We start from the raw sequence: 22,956 nt of genomic DNA on the forward strand, positions 1-22,956 counted from the left end.
TGCTGCAGATTTTAAAATCCGGACCGCAGGTCAATTTCCGTCCCGAAAAATACCAGTGTACATGTATGTATGCCGGTACTGTAGTACGCTGCGGATTTACCAAAAGCAAAACCGCACGTGATACGCGTCGTGTGCACTGAGCCTAGGGGTTTTTACTGTGCGCAAATACGGATCTGTAGTCATCCGCAAATACGGGATGTTACCCATAACTGCGGTCCGTAGTGCATCCGTATTTATGGACCCGCAAAAAAAACCAAACAGGTAGGAATCTTGGGTAATCCCCTGGCGTCGCATAGAAATGACGGGCAGCTAGGGATTCCACCTCTGTAGCCGTCCGCAATTGTGGAAGCGCCCAAAGGCTTCTATGGGGAGACCGTGCCGCAATTGCGGACAAAAACAGGACTCTTCGTGTTCTATATTTTGCGGATAATTTCTACGGCACGGACACACATCCGTAAATATACTGAAAGGTGAACGTGACCAATAGAAATCAATCGATCCGCAATTTGATACGTAATTACGAATGAAAACTACGGTCATACGAACGCTCGTTCCTGATCATTGACCCCTTCAAACGTGTCAGCGATCAGCCGACGAACGAGCAAACGGCAGCACATCCTTTGCGCAAACAGGGGATGTGCTGTCGAGAATATGCAAACTGTATGGGGACCAAACGATCGAATTAACGACCAGTTTCCATTGGCCCGTATAAAAGAGCCTATAAATAAACGCCAGATGACTTGTTATATATACGGGATCTGCGCCCAAATCTTCCCATGTTACCCAGCCTTAAGAGTGCCTCATTGCTCTATCTAAGGGGACCCATTGGGGAGCCCCCTCTATACGGAATGAAAAGTGCCCATCTAAAGCACACAACCCCATGGGTGGCATTGGCAGTATCTTTCCCAATCATCCGCTGGAAGTTTGTTTTAAGACTCTACAATCCCGTTGAGCTGGCCATGTACTTAAAGGGGTTATTTCGTCTTACGATCGCTACCCTGGCAGCCAGATGATCAAGAAGATATTCCCCTTCTCTGTTGGCAGCACAGGGACAAAACAGCTTTGAGTGACGTCTGACAGTCTGGTTGCTAGGAAAACACTGTCTAACAACCACAGTCTTTTTAATGGTGACTAACTCCAGTTAGAATGCTGAATATGTGATTGCAATCTATGAAGTCCCCGCTGTAAACCGCTCAATGAATAGAATTCCAGAAGTACAGTGAAAACTGACACTACCACAAGAACAGTAAGAACAGAGGGCGGAAAGTACAGTAACTATGCAGAACATTGCAAATGTTGAAACAATGGGTGACAACCACCATGGGTGTTATAATGGTAGCCGTAAGTGTTTGTCTTTCAGCATGTTACTATGTGGTGGAATGACTGAAAGACCTGGTCTAAGTCCTGCCAAGTCCCCTGATCCCTTCTCTGTACTTCATTTAATAGAAATTCTGCCTTGAGCTGAAGACCTAAGTAATCTGAGACAGATTGGTTGCTAGGGAAGTGCTGCCTGACAACCCCATTGAAAAGACTGTGGTAACTAGGCAGTAATTCCCTACCAACAAGACTGTCAGACATGACTTGTCCCTGTGCTGCCATCCTCAGCTTGGTAGGAGTCTCGCCGTGCTATCCCCCATCTCAACCTGCGCTATTAATCAGACTTTTTTCAAGAAACAGATTATTTTAATAGAGAAGTGAGATAAGCGTCTGCCAGACACCTGTTGAGACGCTTATCTCTTAAAGAAAAATGGATCAAAAGGAACAAGAAAAACTCATCTGGTGGAAGCCCTAAATCAAGGATCTGCCAAGTCTCGCAGTCATTAGATGATCTGTGTAACCAGTCAGTATCTACCAATAAAAATCTCATGTTCATGGTCAGATTTAGGCTGTAATTTCAAGGTCACGACACTACTGTGGTGGCAGAAAAGGGGCACTCCACGTCCAGAATGTCTTTACATTTTATGGCGCGGCTGTGACAGATGTGACAACCCTGGTGTCAGGGGACTGAACAGGAAAAGTATAAAAACCATGAAACTTTCCCATACAAGGAAGAGAAATGGAAAGTGAATTATCTCATTAAATCCTCTTCATTGCCAGGATCTTTGGCCTATTTCTCCGGGACGCTGCGAGGCGGACTGGTGCCTGATTTGGTTATCTCTATAAATGGCCCACGGCCAATGGCTTTCATTGTGGAAATTGGCTTTAGTCAAGTTATGCAAGAGCCAGATCAAAAGATGTGAATGGCAAGCAGTGCTTCTTCATTCGTTTTACTCCCCCGGGGGGGACATTGTGCTGATGCTGAAAATCCACAGACATTGTGATACAGCACAGAGCTCAGAACCCAAAATAATCTGCTGCACTTGTCTGACTGAGGGAAGAAGATTTAAAGGGATCCTCCACATGAACGAACCTGGACCTGAAGACCGGAGTAATCGGAGACAGATCAGTTGCCATGCTGACTGACAACCCCGTATATGGCTGTAGTTGTTAGGAAGTATATGCCTAGCAACTAAAATGACCCAGCTCGTACACTGGCCAAAGTCTGGATTATCAATACAATGAGGATGACCTCACAGTCCATGAAGAGAATGAGATTGACCTCATAGTCCATGAAGAGAAAGAATGAGAATGACCTCACAGTCCATGAAGAAAATGAGAATGACCTCACAGTCCATGGAGAGAATGAGAATGACCTCACAGTCCATGAATAGAATAAGAATGACCTCACAGTCCATAGAGAGAATGAGAATGACCTCACAGTCCATAGAGATAATGAGAATGACCTCACAGTCCATAGAGATAATGAGAATGACCTCACAGTCCATGGAGAGAATGAGAATGACCTCACAGTCCATGAAGAGAATAAGAATGACCTCACAGTCCATGAAGAGAATAAGAATGACCTCACAGTCCATAGAGAGAATGAGAATGACCTCACAGTCCATAGAGAAAATGAGAATGACCTCACAGTCCATAGAGAAAATGAGAATGACCTCACAGTCCATGGAGAGAATGAGAATGACCTCACAGTCCATGGAGAGAATGAGAATGACCTCACAGTCCATGGAGAGAATGACCTCACAGTCCATGAAGAGAATGAGGATGAGCTCATAGTCCATGAAGAGAATGAGAATGACCAAAAGGTCTTTGAAGAGAATAATCTGAAGGTCCATCAAAAGAATGCCATGAAGAGAATGAGAATGACCAGAAGGTCCATCAAGAGAATGAGAAGGACCTGGTGATTCATCATGAGAATGACCTTAAAGTCTATCAAGAGAATGACCTGAAAATCCATCAAAAGAATGAAAATAACCTAAAAGTCCATCAAGAAAATGACCTGAAGGTTAATCAAGAGAATGAGAAGTACCTGAAGGTCCATCAAGAAAATGAAAAGGACCTGAAGGACCATCGAGAGAATGAGAATGACCTGAAGTTTTATCAGGAAAATTACCTGCATATCCTCAGGAAGCAGAGTTGTAACCTTAAAACCAACAGGAGTAACCCCGGCTTTTTTTTTTTTTTTAAACTCTTTTTTTTAGGTCATCTCCTAGAAGCAGAGCTGGAAAATCCCAGATAGCCAAATCGCTAAGGTCATCCCCTGACATGGACCATCATAAGTTGAATGAAGCCTCAGGTTGTAATCACTTCATTGGCAGCGGTGTGAAGCGGCGCACGCAACTGACTGGTATATCCAGCCAATCAGCATGCGCCTTGGATGGGCAGCACACAAGCGACTAGCTTAGAGACAACAGCCAATCAGCGCTAATATCTGGGTTCACCTTGTACAGTAGTGGTGCGGATACAGTGCGCATTACGGTAGACCTGCTGCTGCAACACCAAGGCAAACAGACTGAGAACTATTACAGTGCTCCCATAACACTGCCAGCCAATGCTTTCCATTAGTGTCAGCCACAGTGCCCCCATAACAGTGCCAACCAGTGCCCCAATTAAAGTGCCAGCCACACATTCTTCTCAGTGTCAACTACACATCCCCCCCAAACAGTGTCGGCCACAGCCCCCATTGTAGTGCCAGCCGCAAATGCTCCCCAAATAACGCTCAGTGTACACCCCACAGGACTGTCCCTCGACCAGGTCATACAGCAGCTATCTGTATTATTTTTGCGCTTAATTTTTTTTCAATATTCCCTTTTTTGGGGACTTTGGAACCAATTACCGGTTTCCATAGTTATGGTTGCCCCGGAAGAAATCCATATTGTATTTGGGGCTTAACTTCATAAGACAAGTGAAGGTGGAGGTACCCTTTAATTAGATAAACCAGGAGAAATATTGGGGGCGATTATAATATAGATATTTATTAGAGATTTTCAGACTTCTTCTTACATTTAGATTGCATTTTCGCTTTCTGTCCTATAGTTTTACTTCGATCGGGCATCGGGTAGTCATGGTAACGGTGCACCCTTCAGCTGCTGGAACAATGCCGCTGGCACCGTATCACCAGCTTTCTGGAAAGAAGAGGGGACATGTGAGTTTGGCTTTGAAACTGATCCCCTCTTCTCTCACCAGCGACACAGGAAGTTTCCCCAAAGCTTCTTCCTTTGCAGGAAGGATGACCCCCTATGAGCCCTGTACATTGACTTTAAAAGTCTCGCGGATAATCTGCTTCTCTTTTTGTTTTCGATCCCCAGTCTGTGAAAAACAAGAATTAAAACAAAGGCGACTCTGTTTTCTGGGCCAAACAGAAGGGACATATAAAAGGAGGTAGGAACGGGCAATTAAGCGAGCGCTGCGCTTCCGTCTGCAGCCTATTATATATGTGTGTATCCTGTAAATACGCGCGTGCTCCATGTATATGTATGTTCTGGGGATACGTGACTGTAGGGGGGGGGGTGTAAACTTCTCGAAATTTCATGGTGGACAGTGAGAGACGGCAGTCTAATCCCTAGTTGGCGATCGTTGTCATTTGTGTATTCATGAATCAGACAGCTCAGGATGAACAGATGCAATGGCAGCCATTCCAGTGCATGTAGGTGTTGATGATACCCAGCTTTCCACGGATTCTGAACGGCAAATAAATCAGCATTTTTACATCGTTACATTTTAACTAGATCCCTCTCATCTACTGCTGTGGCTATAACAGACCAGAAACATAAGAAAAACATTCAGATTATTTTTCAAGATCCAACAGATCGACTGTATCGGAATGACCAGAGCTACAGAACCAGCCCAGACATGACCCAGGTGGATTTTTACTCTCTGGATAGAAATATAAAAAATTTGTATTCACTGACAGCAAGCGGGGATTTTTAAAATGTTGACAAATGAAAACTCAAAAAATATATTCTACAACGATTACGCTTTATTTACAGAAACCCTCATTAACAGGGTCGTTCCTATTAGGTTATGTGGACATCATGGGGGGGGGGCTTACTGCTTGGGACCCCCTCTATTAGCCGGAGGAGCACACATCGGCTCCTGCTCTTGAGAAAATGGCACAGACCCTTTATTATCAGTCTTAGGCCCCATTTAAATCACATTTTTTTTTACGTGTGACGCGTTCGTGGCTTCCGTCACACAGACCGTAATGGTACCCGTTAAAAAGATACGTCATGAACTCCCATGACTCATTTCATGACGTATCCGTTTAATGGATACCATTATAGTCTATGCGTGACACGGAAGCCCCTCTGCTGCATCCGTCACCCATAGGTCATAATGGCACCCGTTTACCGTATACATCATGAAAAGCCCATGACATACTGTATATGCATAACACATTCCAGAGAGTGGCATACGTCAGCCATAGTAAAAGGAACATATACAGCGAGATCCTGTAGCGCTCTACTATCCTATCCCATATTTTTGGCCTGTGTCGCTGTAATGGAGCCCTATGGATATATTTAGTGTGTACGTCGGGAGCTTTCCTGGAGGAAGCGAAGGAGAAAATTGAGATGTAAATGGTGCCTTGATGATACTGCCAATTGTGAACCAGGAAGATCAGGATGAGCAGAACTAGATGGGTGAGGGTTTTATTTATACTGCGCTGTAACATTATATATATAAAGTAGATTCCAGCAACAGTTTATCAGATAATTATATAGAAGTATAACAAGGGCTGGGCTATTATGACCCAAATCAAAGTCACGATGAATTGAACATGTGACCTTGATTACAATTAATGAATGATTATTTAGGCCACACCCCCTTTTTGTATGCTACACTATTGAATTAATATTTATCCCGAGCCTGCTGTATACTACTGTATATAATATACCCCGACACTGCCCCCACACAGTATAATGCCCCCCATAGCTGCCCTCAAACAGTATATTGCTGACATAGAACTCCCCACACAGTATAATGCCCCAATAGCAGTCCCCGCACATCATAATACCCTCATAGCTGCCCCCACACAGTATAAATGCCCCATAGCTGCCCCCACACAGTATAAATCCCCCATAGCTGCCCCCACACCCTATAATGCCCCCCATAACTGCCCTCCACAGTATAATGCCCCCCATAACTGCCCTCCACACAGTATAATGCCCCCATAACTGCCCTCCACACAGTATAATGCCCCCATAACTGCCCTCCACACAGTATAATGCCCCCATAACTGCCCGCCATACCGTATAATGCCCCATAACTGCCCTCCACACAGTATAATGCCCCCATAACTGCCCTCCACACAGTATAATGCCCCATAACTGCCCGCCATACAGTATAATGCCCCCATAACTGCCCTCCACACAGTATAATGCCCCCATAACTGCCCTCCACACAGTATAATGCCCCCATAACTGCCCTCCACACAGTATAATGCCCCCATAACTGCCCTCCACACAGTATAATGCCCCCATAACTGCCCTCCACACAGTATAATGCCCCCATAACTGCCCTCCACACAGTATAATGTCCCCATAACTGCCCCCCACACAGTATAATGCCCCATAACTGCCCTCCACACAGTATAATGCCCCCATAACTGCCCTCCACACAGTATAATGCCCCCATAACTGCCCTCCACACAGTATAATGCCCCCATAACTGCCCGCCATACAGTATAATGCCCCATAACTGCCCTCCACACAGTATAATGCCCCATAACTGCCCTCCACATAGTATAATGCCCCCATAACTGCCCTCCACACAGTATAATGCCCCATAACTGCCCTCCACATAGTATAATGCCCCCATAACTGCCCTCCACATAGTATAATGCCCCCATAACTGCCCTCCACACAGTATAATGCCCCCATAACTGTCCTCAACACAGTGTAATGCCCCAATAGCTGCCCCCACAAAGTATAATGCCCCCATAGCTGCCATCATACAGTATAATGCCCCCATACAGTATATTGCCCCCATAGCTGCCCCCACACCCTATAATGCCCCCATAGCTGCCCCCACAGTATAATGCCCGTGATCTACTATTAGATTCAAGATTAAAAAACACTTTTATTTTTGACCAAGTTATGATAATTTTTCTTTTTATGCTAATTTGTCCATAATGCACAACTGAGCGTTTTTGTACTTTTCACCAAGTGGGCGTTGTGAAGAAAAGTGTATGACCCCGACCAATCAACATCATACACTTCCCTTCATTCATGCCCAGCTTGTTTCACAGCACAGCGTGATCTCACGAGATCACGCTGTGACGTCACTTCCTCCCGCAGGTCCTTCACCGGAGCAACGAAAGGGTTAACAGACATCGCCTCCAGCCGTGCCAGGACGTTTATCCAAATCTGCAGTGGCTGGAGGCGATGTCTGTTCAGTCTTCCATGGCTCCGGTGAAGGACCTGCGGGAGGAAGTGACGTCACAGAGTGATCTCGCGAGATCACGCTGTGCTGTGAAACAAGCTGGGCATGGATGAATTATCAAATGCTCTTGAAAAAAACCACTAACAAGCACTTGTAAGAATGGAGAAAGTCCAAAATAACACATCAACACAATATCTGCTACTATTACTTTAAACCATTTTAAAACCAGAGGAATTTCCTAATTATTGTTTCTCTCCGTTTCTAGTCTTCCGAAATTTCAGCTTATTTTGCCAGTTTTAATGGAAAAATTTTAGATTATCCCACTTTCAGACGTATTGCAGCAGATCGGCGCTGCAATGTAGATTACAGTAACGTTTGTTTTTTCAAAAACGAGCATTTTTGGCCAAGTTATGACCATTTTTATATTTATGCAAATGAGGCTTTCTTAAGTACAACTGGGCGTGTTTAAAGTAAAAGTACAACTGGGCGTTTTTACTTGTTTTACTAGCTGGGCGTTGTGAATGGAAGTGTATGATGCTGACGAATCAGCATCATCCACTTCTCTTCGTTACCACCCAGCTTCTGGCAGTGCAGACACACAGCGTGTTCTCGAGAGATCACGCTGTGACGTCACTTCCTGCCCCAGGTCCTGCATCGTGTCGGACGAGCGAGGACACATCGGCACCAGGCGACAGAGGCTACAGTTGATTCTGCAGCAGCATCGGCGTTTACAGGTAAGTCGATGTAGCCTCTGTCGCCTGGTGCCGATGTGTCCTCGCTCGTCCGACACGATGCAGGACCTGGGGCAGGAAGTGACGTCACAGCGTGATCTCTGGAGAACACGCTGTGTGTCTGTGCACTGCCAGAAGCTGGGCGTTGTGAAGAGAAGTGGATGATGCTGATTCGTCAGCATCATACACTTCTATTCACAACGCCCAGCTAGTAAAATAAGTAAAAACGCCCCGATGTACGCACATAATACACGCCCAGTTGGACTTAACTTTAAACACGCCCAGTTAACTTAAGAAAGGCTCATTTGCATAAATATAAAAATGATCATAACTTGGCAAAAAATACTAGTTTTTGAAAAAAAACAAAAACGTTACTGTAATCTACATTGCAGCGCCGATCTGCTGCTATACAAGATAGGGGTTTGAAAATCTGGTGACAGAGCCTCTTTAAGGTGATTGTCTAGTTTAGAAACCACATTTCCATACACCCTATTGGGGAATTATGAGGTAAAGGGGGGGGGTCCTCTGTTCAGGATCCTCATCTCTTGGTCAGAGTGGAGAGCGGTTATAAAGAGCGTCTCTGGAGGACCTGTCCTGTCCTGCATTACAAAGACAACATATTGATATAAATGGGCACTATGTAATGCTTCATTTCTCCTGTGGTGGCGCTGCAGGGAAATTGAGCACTTACTGACAGGTTTCCCCACAGGTTACAGCTGATCTCTGGGGTCCCAGCAGGAGGACACTTTGTGTTCAGCTCATTGTCAAGGGACCCTTCTAACAAGGAGGCAGAACCCCTTTAAGTAGTGCTCCATCGGAGGCAGCAGACTATGCGGCTTTCTTAAAGGGTAACTAAACATTCAACAAACTTCTGACATGTCATAGTGAGATGTCAGAAGTTTGGATTGGTGGGGGTCTGAGGCACTGAGACCCCCACGAATCGCTAAAACTAAGCGGCAGAAGTTCTCGTGTGAGCGTTCACCCGCTTCGTCTCTGTTCGGCTTTTTCCGGAAAGTCGATGAATCGGAGTACGGGCTCGTAGACTTCCTATTGAGGCCGCACTCCGATACATTGATTACTGGAAAAAGCCGAACACACACGAAGCGGGTGAACGCTCACACGAGAACTTCTGCCGCTTAGTTTTTGCGATTGGTGGTGGTCTCAGTGCTCGGACCCTCACCAATCCAAACTTCTGACATGTCAGAAGTTTGTCGAATGTTTAGATACCCTTTAAGTTCCTAATAACCAGGAAGACACCAGACTGTTCACATTCTCCACTAAACAATACAAAAATAACACTATATAGCCGCATGAGACATTTTACCTTGATAAATAGAATACAAGTGCCCATCAACCAATCAGCTTCCCTCGTCCGTCTCGCCATAAATCAAAGCTAATTCCTGACGGACGGCTACGGGCGGCTGCACATTTTCATTCTGCCAGTACACAGCCCTCTATGACAATGTGGCTTTCGCTTTCCACAATAATATACGTTCAAAGAGAATGGGAGAGAGCTCAAAAACCTCACCTGTAACCGGCCAAGCGTGCCCAGGTAGAAGCAATGGCACAGGCAGTCAGGCGAGCTGGTACTAGCAATCTGAAGCCTGGCTTGTGAGCAGGTGGGCGCAGTGGCGGATCAGTCAGCAGGTAGGGGAGCGGGAGCACAGTCTGATAAAACTGCCCATCACGGGGCTGTGTGTTACAGTGTGTGCACAATAATAATGTGCCGTCCTCGTCACTGACCCGTGGCCTGTGTGGAATGAAAGGCACAAGCACGCACCAGTGATCGCCAGCAATGAGAAGACTTCAACTGGGGTTCCTTCTCTGCAAAAAAATAAAAATCTAATTTCCCGTTTGATCTATGCCTTGTCGCATTGAACCCGAGCTCCTGTGCTGTCTGGGAATCTAGCCTACCGGGGGATGCAGTAGCAGCAGCTCAGATCTGTACAAGCAATTACTGCTCCCCTCCAGATGACGTTTGCAGCCAGAAGAAATCTTACTGGGATTGTCCAATAGTATGAAAATACATTTTAAGGGTATGTCCACCACAAAACACCAGTTTATATATAAATATAGTCTACATAAAAGGTGGAGTCACTGTCTACATACATGACATTACTGATTCTGAGTTACATCCTGTATTATATACTCCAGAGCTGCACTCACTATTCTGCTGGTGGAGTCACTGTGCACATACATTACATTACTTATCCTGCACTGATCCTGAGTTACATCATGTATTATACTCCAGAGCTGCACTCACTATTCTGCTGGTGGAGTCACTGTGTACATACATTACATTACTTATCCTGTACTGATCCTGAGTTACATCCTGTATTATACTCCAGAGCTGCACTCACTATTCTGCTGGTGAAGTCACTGTGCACATACATTACATTACTTATACTGTACTGATCCTGAGTTATATCCTGTATTATACTCCAGAGCTGCACTCACTATTCTGCTGGTGGAGTCACTGTGCACATACATTACTTATCCTGTACTGATCCTGAGTTACATCCTGTACTATACTCCAAAGCTGCACTCACTATTCTGCTGGAGGAGTCACTGTGTACATACATTATATTACTTATCCTGTACTGATCCTGAGTTACATCCTGTATTATACTCCAGAGCCGCACTCACTATTCTGCTGCTGGAGTCACTGTGTACACACATTACATTACTTATTCTGTACTGATCCTGAGTTATATCCTGTATTCTACTCCAGAGCTGCACTCACTATTCAGCTGGTGGAGTCACTGTGTACATACATTACATTACTTATCCTGTACTGATCCTGAGTTACATCCGGTATTATACTCCAGAGCTGCACTCACTATTCTGCTGGTGGAGTCACTGTGTACATAGATTACATTACTTATCCTGTACTGATCCGGAGTTATACCCTGTACTATACTCTATGTATCCATTCTAGACAATCATCTTTGAGCTAAACAACATCGTTTTTTCACGACCGGATCTCGGTCGTGTGCAAGAGATCAACAGGGTGTGCCCTTACACTGTCAGCACTGATTGGACAGTGTCAGAGTGTATTGAAACACGCCTCATTAGCAAGGGGAATGGTAACACCCAGTTCGTAATTTACTCATACATTTCCAGGAGGAATAATAGAGGAACAGAACATAGGGAATACAAGTATTTACTAAAACAGACATCTGAAATGAGAAGAGAATATGGGCGAGTATGGCAATAAATTTAGGAGGAGAACTCCTTTAAGACCTTACACAGAGTAGAAGTAGCTGACGGCTACCACAGCGGTTGACTAGCTTGGCGCAGTGGCGCACTCACCATAGTTGCCCCACGCTCACTAAGGAGTGGTAAAGAATCCACAGCGTGCCCATCATGATCATGTTGGAGCATCCAGTTATCACAATGTAAGCTGAAATCACGAGGCCGAGTATAGCAATGTTATCCAGGTGGGCATCCATGGTAGACCAGTCTAACAACCAGAGAACGGTGGGCGCGTGGCTGACGGCTTCCATGCCTATTTTGCCCCCGAAGTACTGTTTGATGTTTTCTAGATGCAGCTTGCATGGCAGTAATCCCCGGTCCCCAATCAGCTGCTTGTTTTGGTGGAAAGCCACAAGAAATGCCACAACTGCAAGGAAGAGAAAGAGACACAAATCAGTGAAAGGTGTATATATATATATACTGATCATCATCATAGCCCACAGTTCGCTATATTCTGCCAATGTGATCAAGTCAACTTGGTGCCCCTAATACGATCATACAGAAATGGCAATAGATTATTTCTGTCTGCAGACCTCCAGGTACACAGATTGCCGTTACTCCCCATTGCTTTGCCGGAGTGTCAGTCTTCACTGCAGTTCTAGCATTCTATTCGTGGTCCAGAAAAAGACGTATGTGTATGAAACTTTGCCGTAATGCCGGAAATTGTGGGAAGACAGAGAAAAAGAAAATGACCCACTATAGAGGGAACCGCGGCTTCTGCGTCGTCTCTGTTGGCTCAGGCTCCGAAAATACCATCGAATCTCAATTGCAAGTATACCATCCTATGCTACAATTGCAATTCATGATATCGCGTCTATAAAAAGGGGGTCTCATCACAGTCCCCACAGTCCATTTACCCCAACAGGACATATAGAAAGGGGTAGTCAAGAGGAGACAACACCTATAACGCCACCATATATATTACCCCAGCCACCATCCCAGAACACACTGCTGTTCCACAACGATACACTGCCCCTGGAGGCCTTTGACCCATTGTGCCCGTGTGGGCGCAAACAGTTGCCCTCGTCCTAAAAATACCATCAGGTCCCTACAGAAGGTGGAGGAGTTCGTCTAAGGCCTGGCATGAAGGAATCATAAAAAGTGCCGGTACCTCCCATTCCTAATAAAGTCATTTTCATTGCAGCAGACTAACATTATCTGCCCCGTAAACGCGGCCCACCGCGGCCAAACGGAAGCTCTTTTCCTGCGCAGTCTGTCTGAGGGATTTAATTACAGCACGTAAGCCTGGGACTGAAGCCGTGTACGAGAGCGCCGCTCATATCTGCTGCATTAAGTCATTTTTTCAGATTTTTTCGCCCTGGCTTGCACAGGACGACGTCCTCAATTAAAGGCGTATTCCCATCGTAAGCATGTATGGCATATCCGTAGGTGGTGGGACCCGCACCTATCAGAAGAACCGACTTCAACTGCCCGGTCACTACACACTCCATACAGTTCCTGGTCGCGTGCCGTTGATAACTATGGAAGATACGGAAAGAGCCGAGCGCTCAGCTCATCTACATCCCAGTCCCCCTATAAAATGCTCTGCAATTTCAAGTGCTCATCATATTCTTTGCCAGCCATTGCAACTTTTACAGATGAGGGTTTGTTACTATTGTATCCAGTCTAGACAAGCCTCTGTGAGCTAAAGATTTCAGGCTGCACTGATACATTGTAGCAAACAGGACAGAAGATGGATTTGTGATACTGATATGTTAAGCTCATAGAAGATTATCTAGACTGGATACAATTGTAGCAAACCCTTAGCTGTGAGTAGTAGTAATAATAGCTCAGTACAGGTTTTCAGCCTCTGGATGTAAACAAAAATGTTACCATTCAGTGACAGCAAGCAGAAATCTTACAAATGGCCAGGGATTGAAACACAGTATATTAGAAAGTTGCAAGGGTTGACAAAGAATACGATGAGTACTTGAAATTGCAGGGATTTTATAGGATGACTGGGATGTAGCTGAGCTGAGCGCTCGGCTCTCTCCGGAGCTTCCATGGATATCAAAGTCACGCGACCATGAACTGTAGGGAGAGTGTAGTGACTGTGCAGTTGAAGTCGGTTCTGTACACTTTTTTTTGCCTTTGGATGTAAACAGTGACTTTTTTCATTCACTGACCGCAAGCAGAGATCTTGAAAACGGTGCCAAAACAAAAAGAGCATTGGAAATTAGAAAGTTTCATTATTCACATAAAATCCCTTCAAATAATTTCCCCCAAAAGCATAAAAAATAGTATACTAGAAATAACAGTCCCCGGGTGGTCACAAAGCTTTTAACAGATCCTGCTGTTCTGAGTGCCAGTCTTCACTGTTGTTCTGTAATTCTATTCATAAATTAGGAGATCAGGATGATGGGTGCTTTAGGTTGTGGCAGCGCAAAACCCTATTCTTAGGCCGGATTTACACAAACGAGCGCAAACTTAGACGTGAAAACCGGCCGTTTTACACGTCCGGGTTGCACCGGTGCGGGTCCCGTTTTCACGGATCCCCATAGACTTGAGCCTATCGAGGGGCCCGTGAAAACGGAAGATAATAGGACATGTTCTATTTTCCAACGGACCCTTCACACGGTGAGTTGAAACAACGGTCGTGTGAACGCGACCCCATTGAATCACATGCGTCCGTGTGACGGCCGTTGTTTTAGTGGCGGTCACACGGACGTATACTAGGGTCGTCTGAATGGTGAAAGTCAATAATAAAACAAAAACACACACAAGGAGCAAGACAGCAAACACTTGAGTGCAGTAAATCCATTTCCTCAAGATCCATCCTGAAATCTGTGAGGGGAATTCAGAGACATAACGGCCAATTGCTCAACAGGATCACGTGCCCGCACTGACGGCATTAACCCCACCGAGTAACAGGATCACGTGCCCGCACTGACGGCATTAACCCCACCGAGTAACAGGATCACGTGCCCGCACTGACGGCATTAACCCCACCGAGTAACAGGATCACGTGCCCGCACTGACGGCATTAACCCCACCGAGTAACAGGATCCTATAGAGAAGACAATACATGCACCTCGCGCTGTAGGGACCTCATCACCTCCCAGGGTGGATCGGTCTGTCCGATGACCAATGTAACTATGACTTACCCAGCTACAGAGAGTAAGTGGGAGTCAGTGCTGGACAAGCCGCAGGCCGTCTGTAATGTCCGGTTATAGTCCAGCCCAAAGAGGAATAAGGGACCATAAATGTACGGCTCAGATGTGCCCCCGATTTCTTCCCATAGAAGTAAATACCCTCCCCCCATTCACCTGGGAGTATTTCTGGCCAGATCAGGATGAGATCGAGGTCTAAGCTGGCCACCGAGCAAAATATTGTGGGTCTGAAAAATAATGCCACAGTGTCCGAAAAACAACAGTCCCATAGTGTGCCCTCACATCAGTGTATCCAAACAACAGTCCCATAGAGTGCCCTCACATCAGTGTATCCTAACAGTCCAATAGTGTGCACTTACATCAGTGTACACAAACAACAGTCCCATAGAGTGCCCTCACAACAGTGTACCCAAACAACAGTCCCATAGAGTGCCCTCACATCAGTGTATCCTAACAGTCCAATAGTGTGCACTTACATCAGTGTACACAAACAACAGTCCCATAGAGTGCCCTCACAACAGTGTACCCAAACAACAGTCCCATAGAGTGCCCTCACAACAGTGTACCCAAACAACAGTCCCATAGAGTGCCCTCACAACAGTGTACCTAAACAACAGTCCCATAGAGTGCCCTCACAACAGTGTACCCAAACAACAGTCCCATAGAGTGCCCTCACAACAGTGTACCCAAACAACAGTCCCATAGAGTGCCCTCACAACAGTGTACCCAAACAACAGTCCAATAGAGTACCCTCACAACAGTGTACCCAAACAACAGTCCCATAGAGTGCCCTCACATCAGTGTATCCAAACAGTCCAATAGTGTGCCCTCACAACAGTGTACCCAAACAATAGTCCAATAGAGTGCCCTCACAACAGTGTATCCTAACAGTCCAATAGTGTGCACTTACATCAGTGTACCCAAACAACAGTCCCATAGAGTGCCCTCACAACAGTGTATCCTAACAGTCCAATAGTGTGCACTTACATCAGTGTACCCAAACAACAGTCCCATAGAGTGCCCTCACAACAGTGTACCCAAACAACAGTCCCATAGAGTGCCCTCACAACAGTGTACCTAAACAACAGTCCCATAGAGTGCCCTCACAACAGTGTACCCAAACAACAGTCCCATAGAGTGCCCTCACAACAGTGTACCCAAACAACAGTCCCATAGAGTGCCCTCACAACAGTGTACCCAAACAACAGTCCAATAGAGTACCCTCACAACAGTGTACCCAAACAACAGTCCCATAGAGTGCCCTCACATCAGTGTATCCAAACAGTCCAATAGTGTGCCCTCACAACAGTGTACCCAAACAATAGTCCAATAGAGTGCCCTCACAACAGTGTATCCTAACAGTCCAATAGTGTGCACTTACATCAGTGTACCCAAACAACAGTCCCATAGAGTGCCCTCACAACAGTGTACCCAAACAACAGTCCCATAGAGTGCCCTCACATCAGTGTATCCTAACAGTCCAATAGTGTGCACTTACATCAGTGTACACAAACAACAGTCCCATAGAGTGCCCTCACAACAGTGTACCCAAACAACAGTCCCATAGAGTGCCCTCACAACAGTGTACCCAAACAACAGTCCCATAGAGTGCCCTCACAACAGTGTACCCAAACAACAGTCCCATAGAGTGCCCTCACAACAGTGTACCCAAACAACAGTCCCATAGAGTGCCCTCACAACAGTGTACCCAAACAACAGTCCCATAGAGTGCCCTCACAACAGTGTACCCAAACAACAGTCCAATAGAGTACCCTCACAACAGTGTACCCAAACAACAGTCCCATAGAGTGCCCTCACATCAGTGTATCCAAACAGTCCAATAGTGTGCCCTCACAACAGTGTACCCAAACAATAGTCCAATAGAGTGCCCTCACAACAGTGTACCCAAACAACAGTCCAATAGAGTTCCCTCACAACAGTGTACCCAAACAACAGTCCAATAGAGTTCCCTCACAACAGTGTACCCAAACAACAGTTCCATAGAGTGCCCTCACATCAGTGTACCCAAACAATAGTCCGATAGAGTGCCCTCACAACAGTGTAATCAAACAAGTCCCATAGAGGGCCCAAACAACAGTCCCATAGAGGGGCCAAACAACAGTCCCATAGAGGGGCCAAACAACAGTCCCATAGAGGGGCTAAAAAATAAATGTTATCAGTGCCCTGAAGAAAATCTGCTGGCTCTTTGGAAATAGTTCACAATGGAGTGGAAAGTGATCCCCTCAACTGTCAGCTTTATTGTGGTTGCCACTTGATCATAAGAGCCCTGTCACTGGCAGGCATGCATAGCGGCATAAGGTGCGGGGATAAATGACGCATTAATCTAGTCCTGGGGCGGATCGTTGCCCAGAGGCTGCCACTTTTACAGCAAGCAACATACGATTGTGCACATACCTACATGTACTTGATTACACGCGCCCTCCTGCAACTTTTTCTTCACTGTATTTTCCTGACTATCTGTTCAGCTGTGATTCATGCATAGGACATACATATAAAAACAACTGATATAATCCTTAGTAATAATCAGCAGAAAAATACAAAGTATTCATAATCCTGGTGCACGAATAGTTAATCAATGTGACCCCGGGAAACCCCACATATTCCTGGTGATCGTATACCGCGCTTTATCCTCTACTAAATGCAGGACAAGGGCAATTTCTGCACAGATCTGAATCACTGCATGGATGTACAAACGTTCACAATTAGGGTGTATTCACATAGTGCGGTATTTGTCACCTTTTTTTACACCACGGAGCCGAAAACCGCACTGAAAAAACCCATGCGTTTTTACCACGATTTTCAAAACTGCACCATGTGAATACACACTTATACTAATCCAAGCACCTATAGTGAAGCAGTCTAATACTATAAAGAAATAAACCCCCCTCCCCGTGTCCGCATGTCCCCTAAGCAAAATTGGTACCAGGGCCAACTAACTATTACATATCATTTACAGTACTGCTGTCCCCTTAAAGAGACTCTGTCACCACATTATAAGTGCCCCGTCTCATACATAAGGAGATCGGCGCTATAATGTAGGTGACAGTAATGCTTTTTATTTTAAAAAACGATCTATTTTCACCACTTTATTAGCGATTTTTAGATTTATGCTAATGAGTTGCTTAATGCCCAAGTGGGAGTGTTTTTACTTTAGACCAAGTGGGCGTTGTACAGAGGAGTGTATGATGCTGACCAATCAGTGACCAATCAGCCTCATTCACTTCTCTCCATTCATTTACACAGCGCATAGGGATCCTGCTAGATCACTATGTGCTGCCTTATACTAACACATTAACAATACTGAAGTGTTTAGACAGTGAATAGACATTCCACGGGATGTCTATTCACAATCTCTGCACTTCGTTACTCTGTCTGTGGTAGTTACAGCAGAAGAAGCGTAATCTCGCAAGATTACGCTGTAAATGACAGGTTACAACGAGATCACGCTTCCTCTGCTGTAACTACCACAGACAGGAGTAACGAAGTGCAGAGATTGTGAATAGACATCCCGTGGAATGTCTATTCACTGTCTAAACACTTCAGTATCGTTAATGTGTTAGTATAAGGCAGCACATAGTGATCTAGCAGGATCCCTATGTGCTGAGGAAATGAATGGAGAGGAGTGCATGACGCTGATTGGTCACTGATTGGTCAGCATCATACACTCCTCTGTACAACGCCCACTTGGTCTAAAGTAAAAATACGCCCACTTGGGTATTAAGCAACTCATTAGCATAAATCTAAAATCGCTAATAAAGTGGTGAAAATAGATCGTTTTTTTTAAATAAAAAGCATCACTGTCACCTACATTACAGCGCCGATCTCCTTATGTATGAGACGGGGCACTTATAATGTGGTGACAGAGCCTCTTTAAGGGGCCACCTGAGGCACCATTGCCCATGTGCAACTGCACCCCTTAGGGTCAGTTCACAAGTTGCGTAAATACTGCGGTTTTTCCGCAACGGAATTCATTGCGGAAAATCCGCAGCAAATACAGTAGCAGCAAAGTGGATGAGATAAAACAAATCTCCTCCACACGCTGCGTAAGCACTGAGCAGAGAAACCGCTCAGAAATTGACCTGCGGTGCAGAGTTTTATTCCGCAGCATGTCAATTGTATTTGCATAAACGCTGCTTATTTGTTGCACGTTTTCCCCATTAAATTCAGTGGGGAGGTAAATCCCGCAGCAAATAGCTATTGTTGCGGTTTTTACGGCGGGTTCTCAGTGATACCGCCGCAAAAAACGCAACTCAGAAAAAAATCAAAAAAAAAATCATATTTACCCAGAAGTCTGTGTTCCTCCCTTCAGCACAGCCTCCTGAGATGACGTTTCATCCCATGTGACCGCTGCAGCCAATCACAGGCAAGTGCTGCAGTTTTCCGCAGCGGACATTCCGGGTAAAAAAATGCACAACAGTTTGGTGCGGTTTATCGGCCGGAATTCCCTGCGGCGCACAGAGCGGATACGCTGCGTGCTTTTACGCAGCGTATCCGCCCTGTGTGAACACAGCCTTATAGTTACGCCCATGCCCTGAAACAATTTTAAATAGTTACCCTACTCGCCTCACCCTTTTTCTTCTTTTAACAAACCCTATATCCACATAATCCTATTACGACCCCTCTTTACCCAGAGAGGAGACAAAAAGCCACTCTTGTTGGGAGGAGGCCCTTTGAGTTCAATTGGCGCTGTATAATACTTCAATTCCCTTGCAGCGCCAATGACTGGCAAGCCACTTCCCCCAACGATAACAGATCATCCTCAGGGACCCTTTAATGGGTATGTTCACCTTTGCAACTATTTTTCTATTGCTCATATGTATCTTGAATTTAAAAAATGAAGCAACTTAATTTGCAAATAATTTTGATTCAAAATCTACCGTTGTCTCCATGGTTACAGACTACAATCAACCGCAGTGTAGTCTGATCCTGCAGTCATATCCCCTTCAAACTGTCCCAGTAGGGATTTGATAGAAGAGTATGGCTGCAGTCTCAGACTACACAGGGTTTGTTTGTAGTCTGTAATCATGGAGACACATAGGTCTGCATAGGTTCTGTATACACAAAACGGTAGATATTTAATCAAAACTATGTGGCAATTTAAACCTAAGCTTCAGGCTGATAGGAATCAGGGGCTGTAGACAGAAAAGAGAAAATCCTAATAACGAGGAGAGCGAACATGTACCAAATGCCACCCACACACAACGGCGCTGCGTAACACCCTCCCCGCTAATCACAGAACGAAGACAGAGGCCTCTGACAGGATTTACATTCTGCTCTGTAATGGGGTCTTTTTTTTTTTACTTATTTCTTAATTATGAACATGAGCGTTCACCAAAATATAATTTTCCACGGTTATTTCAATAAAATTCTTAAGAGCTGCGTAAAACCACAGCCAATTGGAGGACGGGGGAGGAGGCGCTGATTTTGGGAAAAGAATCGTATATTTCATAGAAGTCTGATCACCGGGACTGATGAGAACACAGAATCCTTCATGTCTGCTCTATTATAGGGATATAATGAACACGGCGCAGACAGAGCCGCCCGCCATCCAGGAATTATTCTACAAATTTTTTGCATAAAACTTCAAAAAGTTACATCCCTACAGGATCGATATTCTTCAAGATTTCCTTCTAAGGTATATATTTTCCAGCTGTAGCATTGCCAATATGGTCTGAATACTTCCCGTGTGGCAATGAGGGGGTACATCAAAGCCTCAGTAAAGTAACATTTTCCAGGCAGTTGAAATAATGGGAAAACTTGCAGACCCCCCCCCCCCCCCCCATTATACCCATCCAGCCAAAAATGACTCCTTAGTCACTGTGTGCAAACTTTTTCTTTGCTAAGCTCAGCCGTTTGTGCTGGAGACTTCTCCTGTCTTCATATTTTGTGCCAGGAAGTAGCTGTCTGTCAGCTATGGATGTCATCCATGTTAGCTGACACGTGGCCGCTTTTTCTGTCACCCGGTCACTCTGAAGTATTTCCTTTTCAGCTCTTCTTGGCAGTCATTGAGAAGCCTCCCATCCCTCTCACTGTGCAGAAACATGCTTGATATAATCTCTTCCTTCAGCGTGTCGACATGATCTGGTATCAGTGACCAAATGTTTATTTGTCCAACAGGGATGTTTCAGAACGAGCAGAGTCTTCACCATAACCCACAGCCATCCGTTTACAACTTTTTTTTTATTCTTAAGTTGAAAACCAAGTAATGCTGGGAAGTGTAGTTTGGTGAAAACAGCGAGAGAGGAAGTAGCTAACTTCTCCTGTTACTTAGGTTTCAAGGCTGTATGAAAGAAAGGTAAGGCATGGGGTGCATCAGTTTTAGCCCGTGACAAAGACACAGAATAATTTTTGGTAAAATCATATAGCAACTTTAAAGAGGCTCTGTCACCAGATTTTGCAACCCCTATCTGCTATTGCATGTGATAGGCGCTGCAATGTAGATTACAGTAACGTTTTTATTTTTAAAAAACGAGCATTTTTGGCCAAGTTATGACCATTTTCGTATTTATGCAAATGAGGCTTGCAAAAGTACAACTGGGCGTGTTGAAAAGTAAAAGTACAACTGGGCGTGTATTATGTGCGTACATCGGGGCGTGTTTACTACTTTTACTAGCTGGGCGTTGTGTATAGAAGTATCATCCACTTCTCTTCACAACGCCCAGCTTCTGGCAGTGCAGACACAGCCGTGTTCTCCAGAGATCACGCTGTGACGTCACTCACAGGTCCTGCATCGTGTCAGACGAGCGAGGACACATCCGCACCAGAGGCTACAGATGATTCTGCAGCAGCATCGGCGTTTGCAGGTAAGTCGATGTAGCTACTTACCTGCAAACGCCGATGCTGCTGCAGAATCATCTGTAGCCTCTGGTGCCGACACGATGCAGGACCTGTGAGTGACGTCACAGATCTGCACTGCCAGAAGCTGGGCGTTCTGAAGAGAAGAGGATGATACTTTTCATCAGAACGCCCAGCTAGTAAAAGTAGTAAACACGCCCCGATGTACGCACATAATACACGCCCACTTGGACTTTTACTTTTCAACACGCCCACTTGGACTTTTGCAAGCCTCATTTGCATAAATACGAAAATGGTCAGAACTTGGCCAAAAATGCTCGTTTTTTAAAAATAAAAACGTTACTGTAATCTACATTGCAGCGCCTATCACATGCAATAGGAGATAGGGGTTGCAAAATCTGGTGACAGAGCCTCTTTAAAAAGTGTTCATTGGACGTCTACACTCTTTACTCTCCAATATTGGGCAATCTAAGGATGAAATATCGGACTCTAAATCACTCGACCTCGATTCTCACACAATGGCTGGATCCAACCTTGCACAGCTAGATTTACGTTTTTTTAAAGGGACATTTTTGGACCCCTATTTGCACCCCCAGCTCCCATCTCGTCCCCTGTCTCAAGCTGTTCTCAGCTGTAGCAGCTGGGGCGGAAAATTAGCTTTTTCGTCGCGGAGAGAATATCCAATTTTCTGCCACATTTCTAAAACGAGCTCTCGGGAGAATGGAGGTACGGCCCGTATTCTTTTGTAGTGTAAATAAGAACTCCACACACGACCGTCCTCCACGTGGACGCCCAAAGTCAGGACCCGAGTCAAGTCCTGCTGCTTCACGGGAGCGGAGTTCGAAAAGTGCGGCAAAAAGTCTACGGGTTACAGTTACCGGAAAGTGGTCAAAGTATCTGCGTATCCCCCGAGATCTTCTAAGTAAAGGCCTATATACGCAAAGCGATTATTTCCGAGACGCAAACGATTACTGTTGACCGTAACAATCACGCCCTATGTAAATGAGCGCTGCGACCGATGATGTTGTTCACCAGTCGCCATTTTCTTCTACAATAATTCCAGCACTGTGAGTGGCCACATCAGATTTCCACCAGAACGTGTAAGTCCAGTGTTGTCACCCGTGTAAATTCACGTGGTTTTAACCACTATTTGGCCGCCTTTTCTTAAAGACATAGTACATGGAATGGTTTCTACAGAAAAATGGCATTGTGGCACTGCATAACGTCAATGGGTAATGCCTACAATGCAAAATCTGACCACTGCCATAAATGACTGCAGCTGCAAAACCGCAGTATGGGTAAGTACCGCAAGAGTGTATTTATAT

General features: G+C 45.2%; 1 protein-coding gene across 1 annotated transcript in view; it reads right to left on the reverse strand.

Annotated features, from left to right (window-relative positions):
- The window catches only part of LMF1 (lipase maturation factor 1), a 212,017-nt gene that overhangs the window by 183,453 nt on the left and 5,608 nt on the right, over window positions 1–22,956 (reverse strand). The window contains exon 2 of the mRNA XM_075830593.1: window positions 11,763–12,072. Within this exon, the coding sequence (XP_075686708.1) occupies window positions 11,763–12,072 (310 nt within the window). The remainder of the gene's footprint in view (window positions 1–11,762; window positions 12,073–22,956) is intronic.

This window comes from Rhinoderma darwinii, chromosome 6 (genome assembly GCF_050947455.1).
Source record: "Rhinoderma darwinii isolate aRhiDar2 chromosome 6, aRhiDar2.hap1, whole genome shotgun sequence".
Classification (NCBI taxonomy): Eukaryota; Metazoa; Chordata; class Amphibia; order Anura; family Rhinodermatidae; genus Rhinoderma; species Rhinoderma darwinii.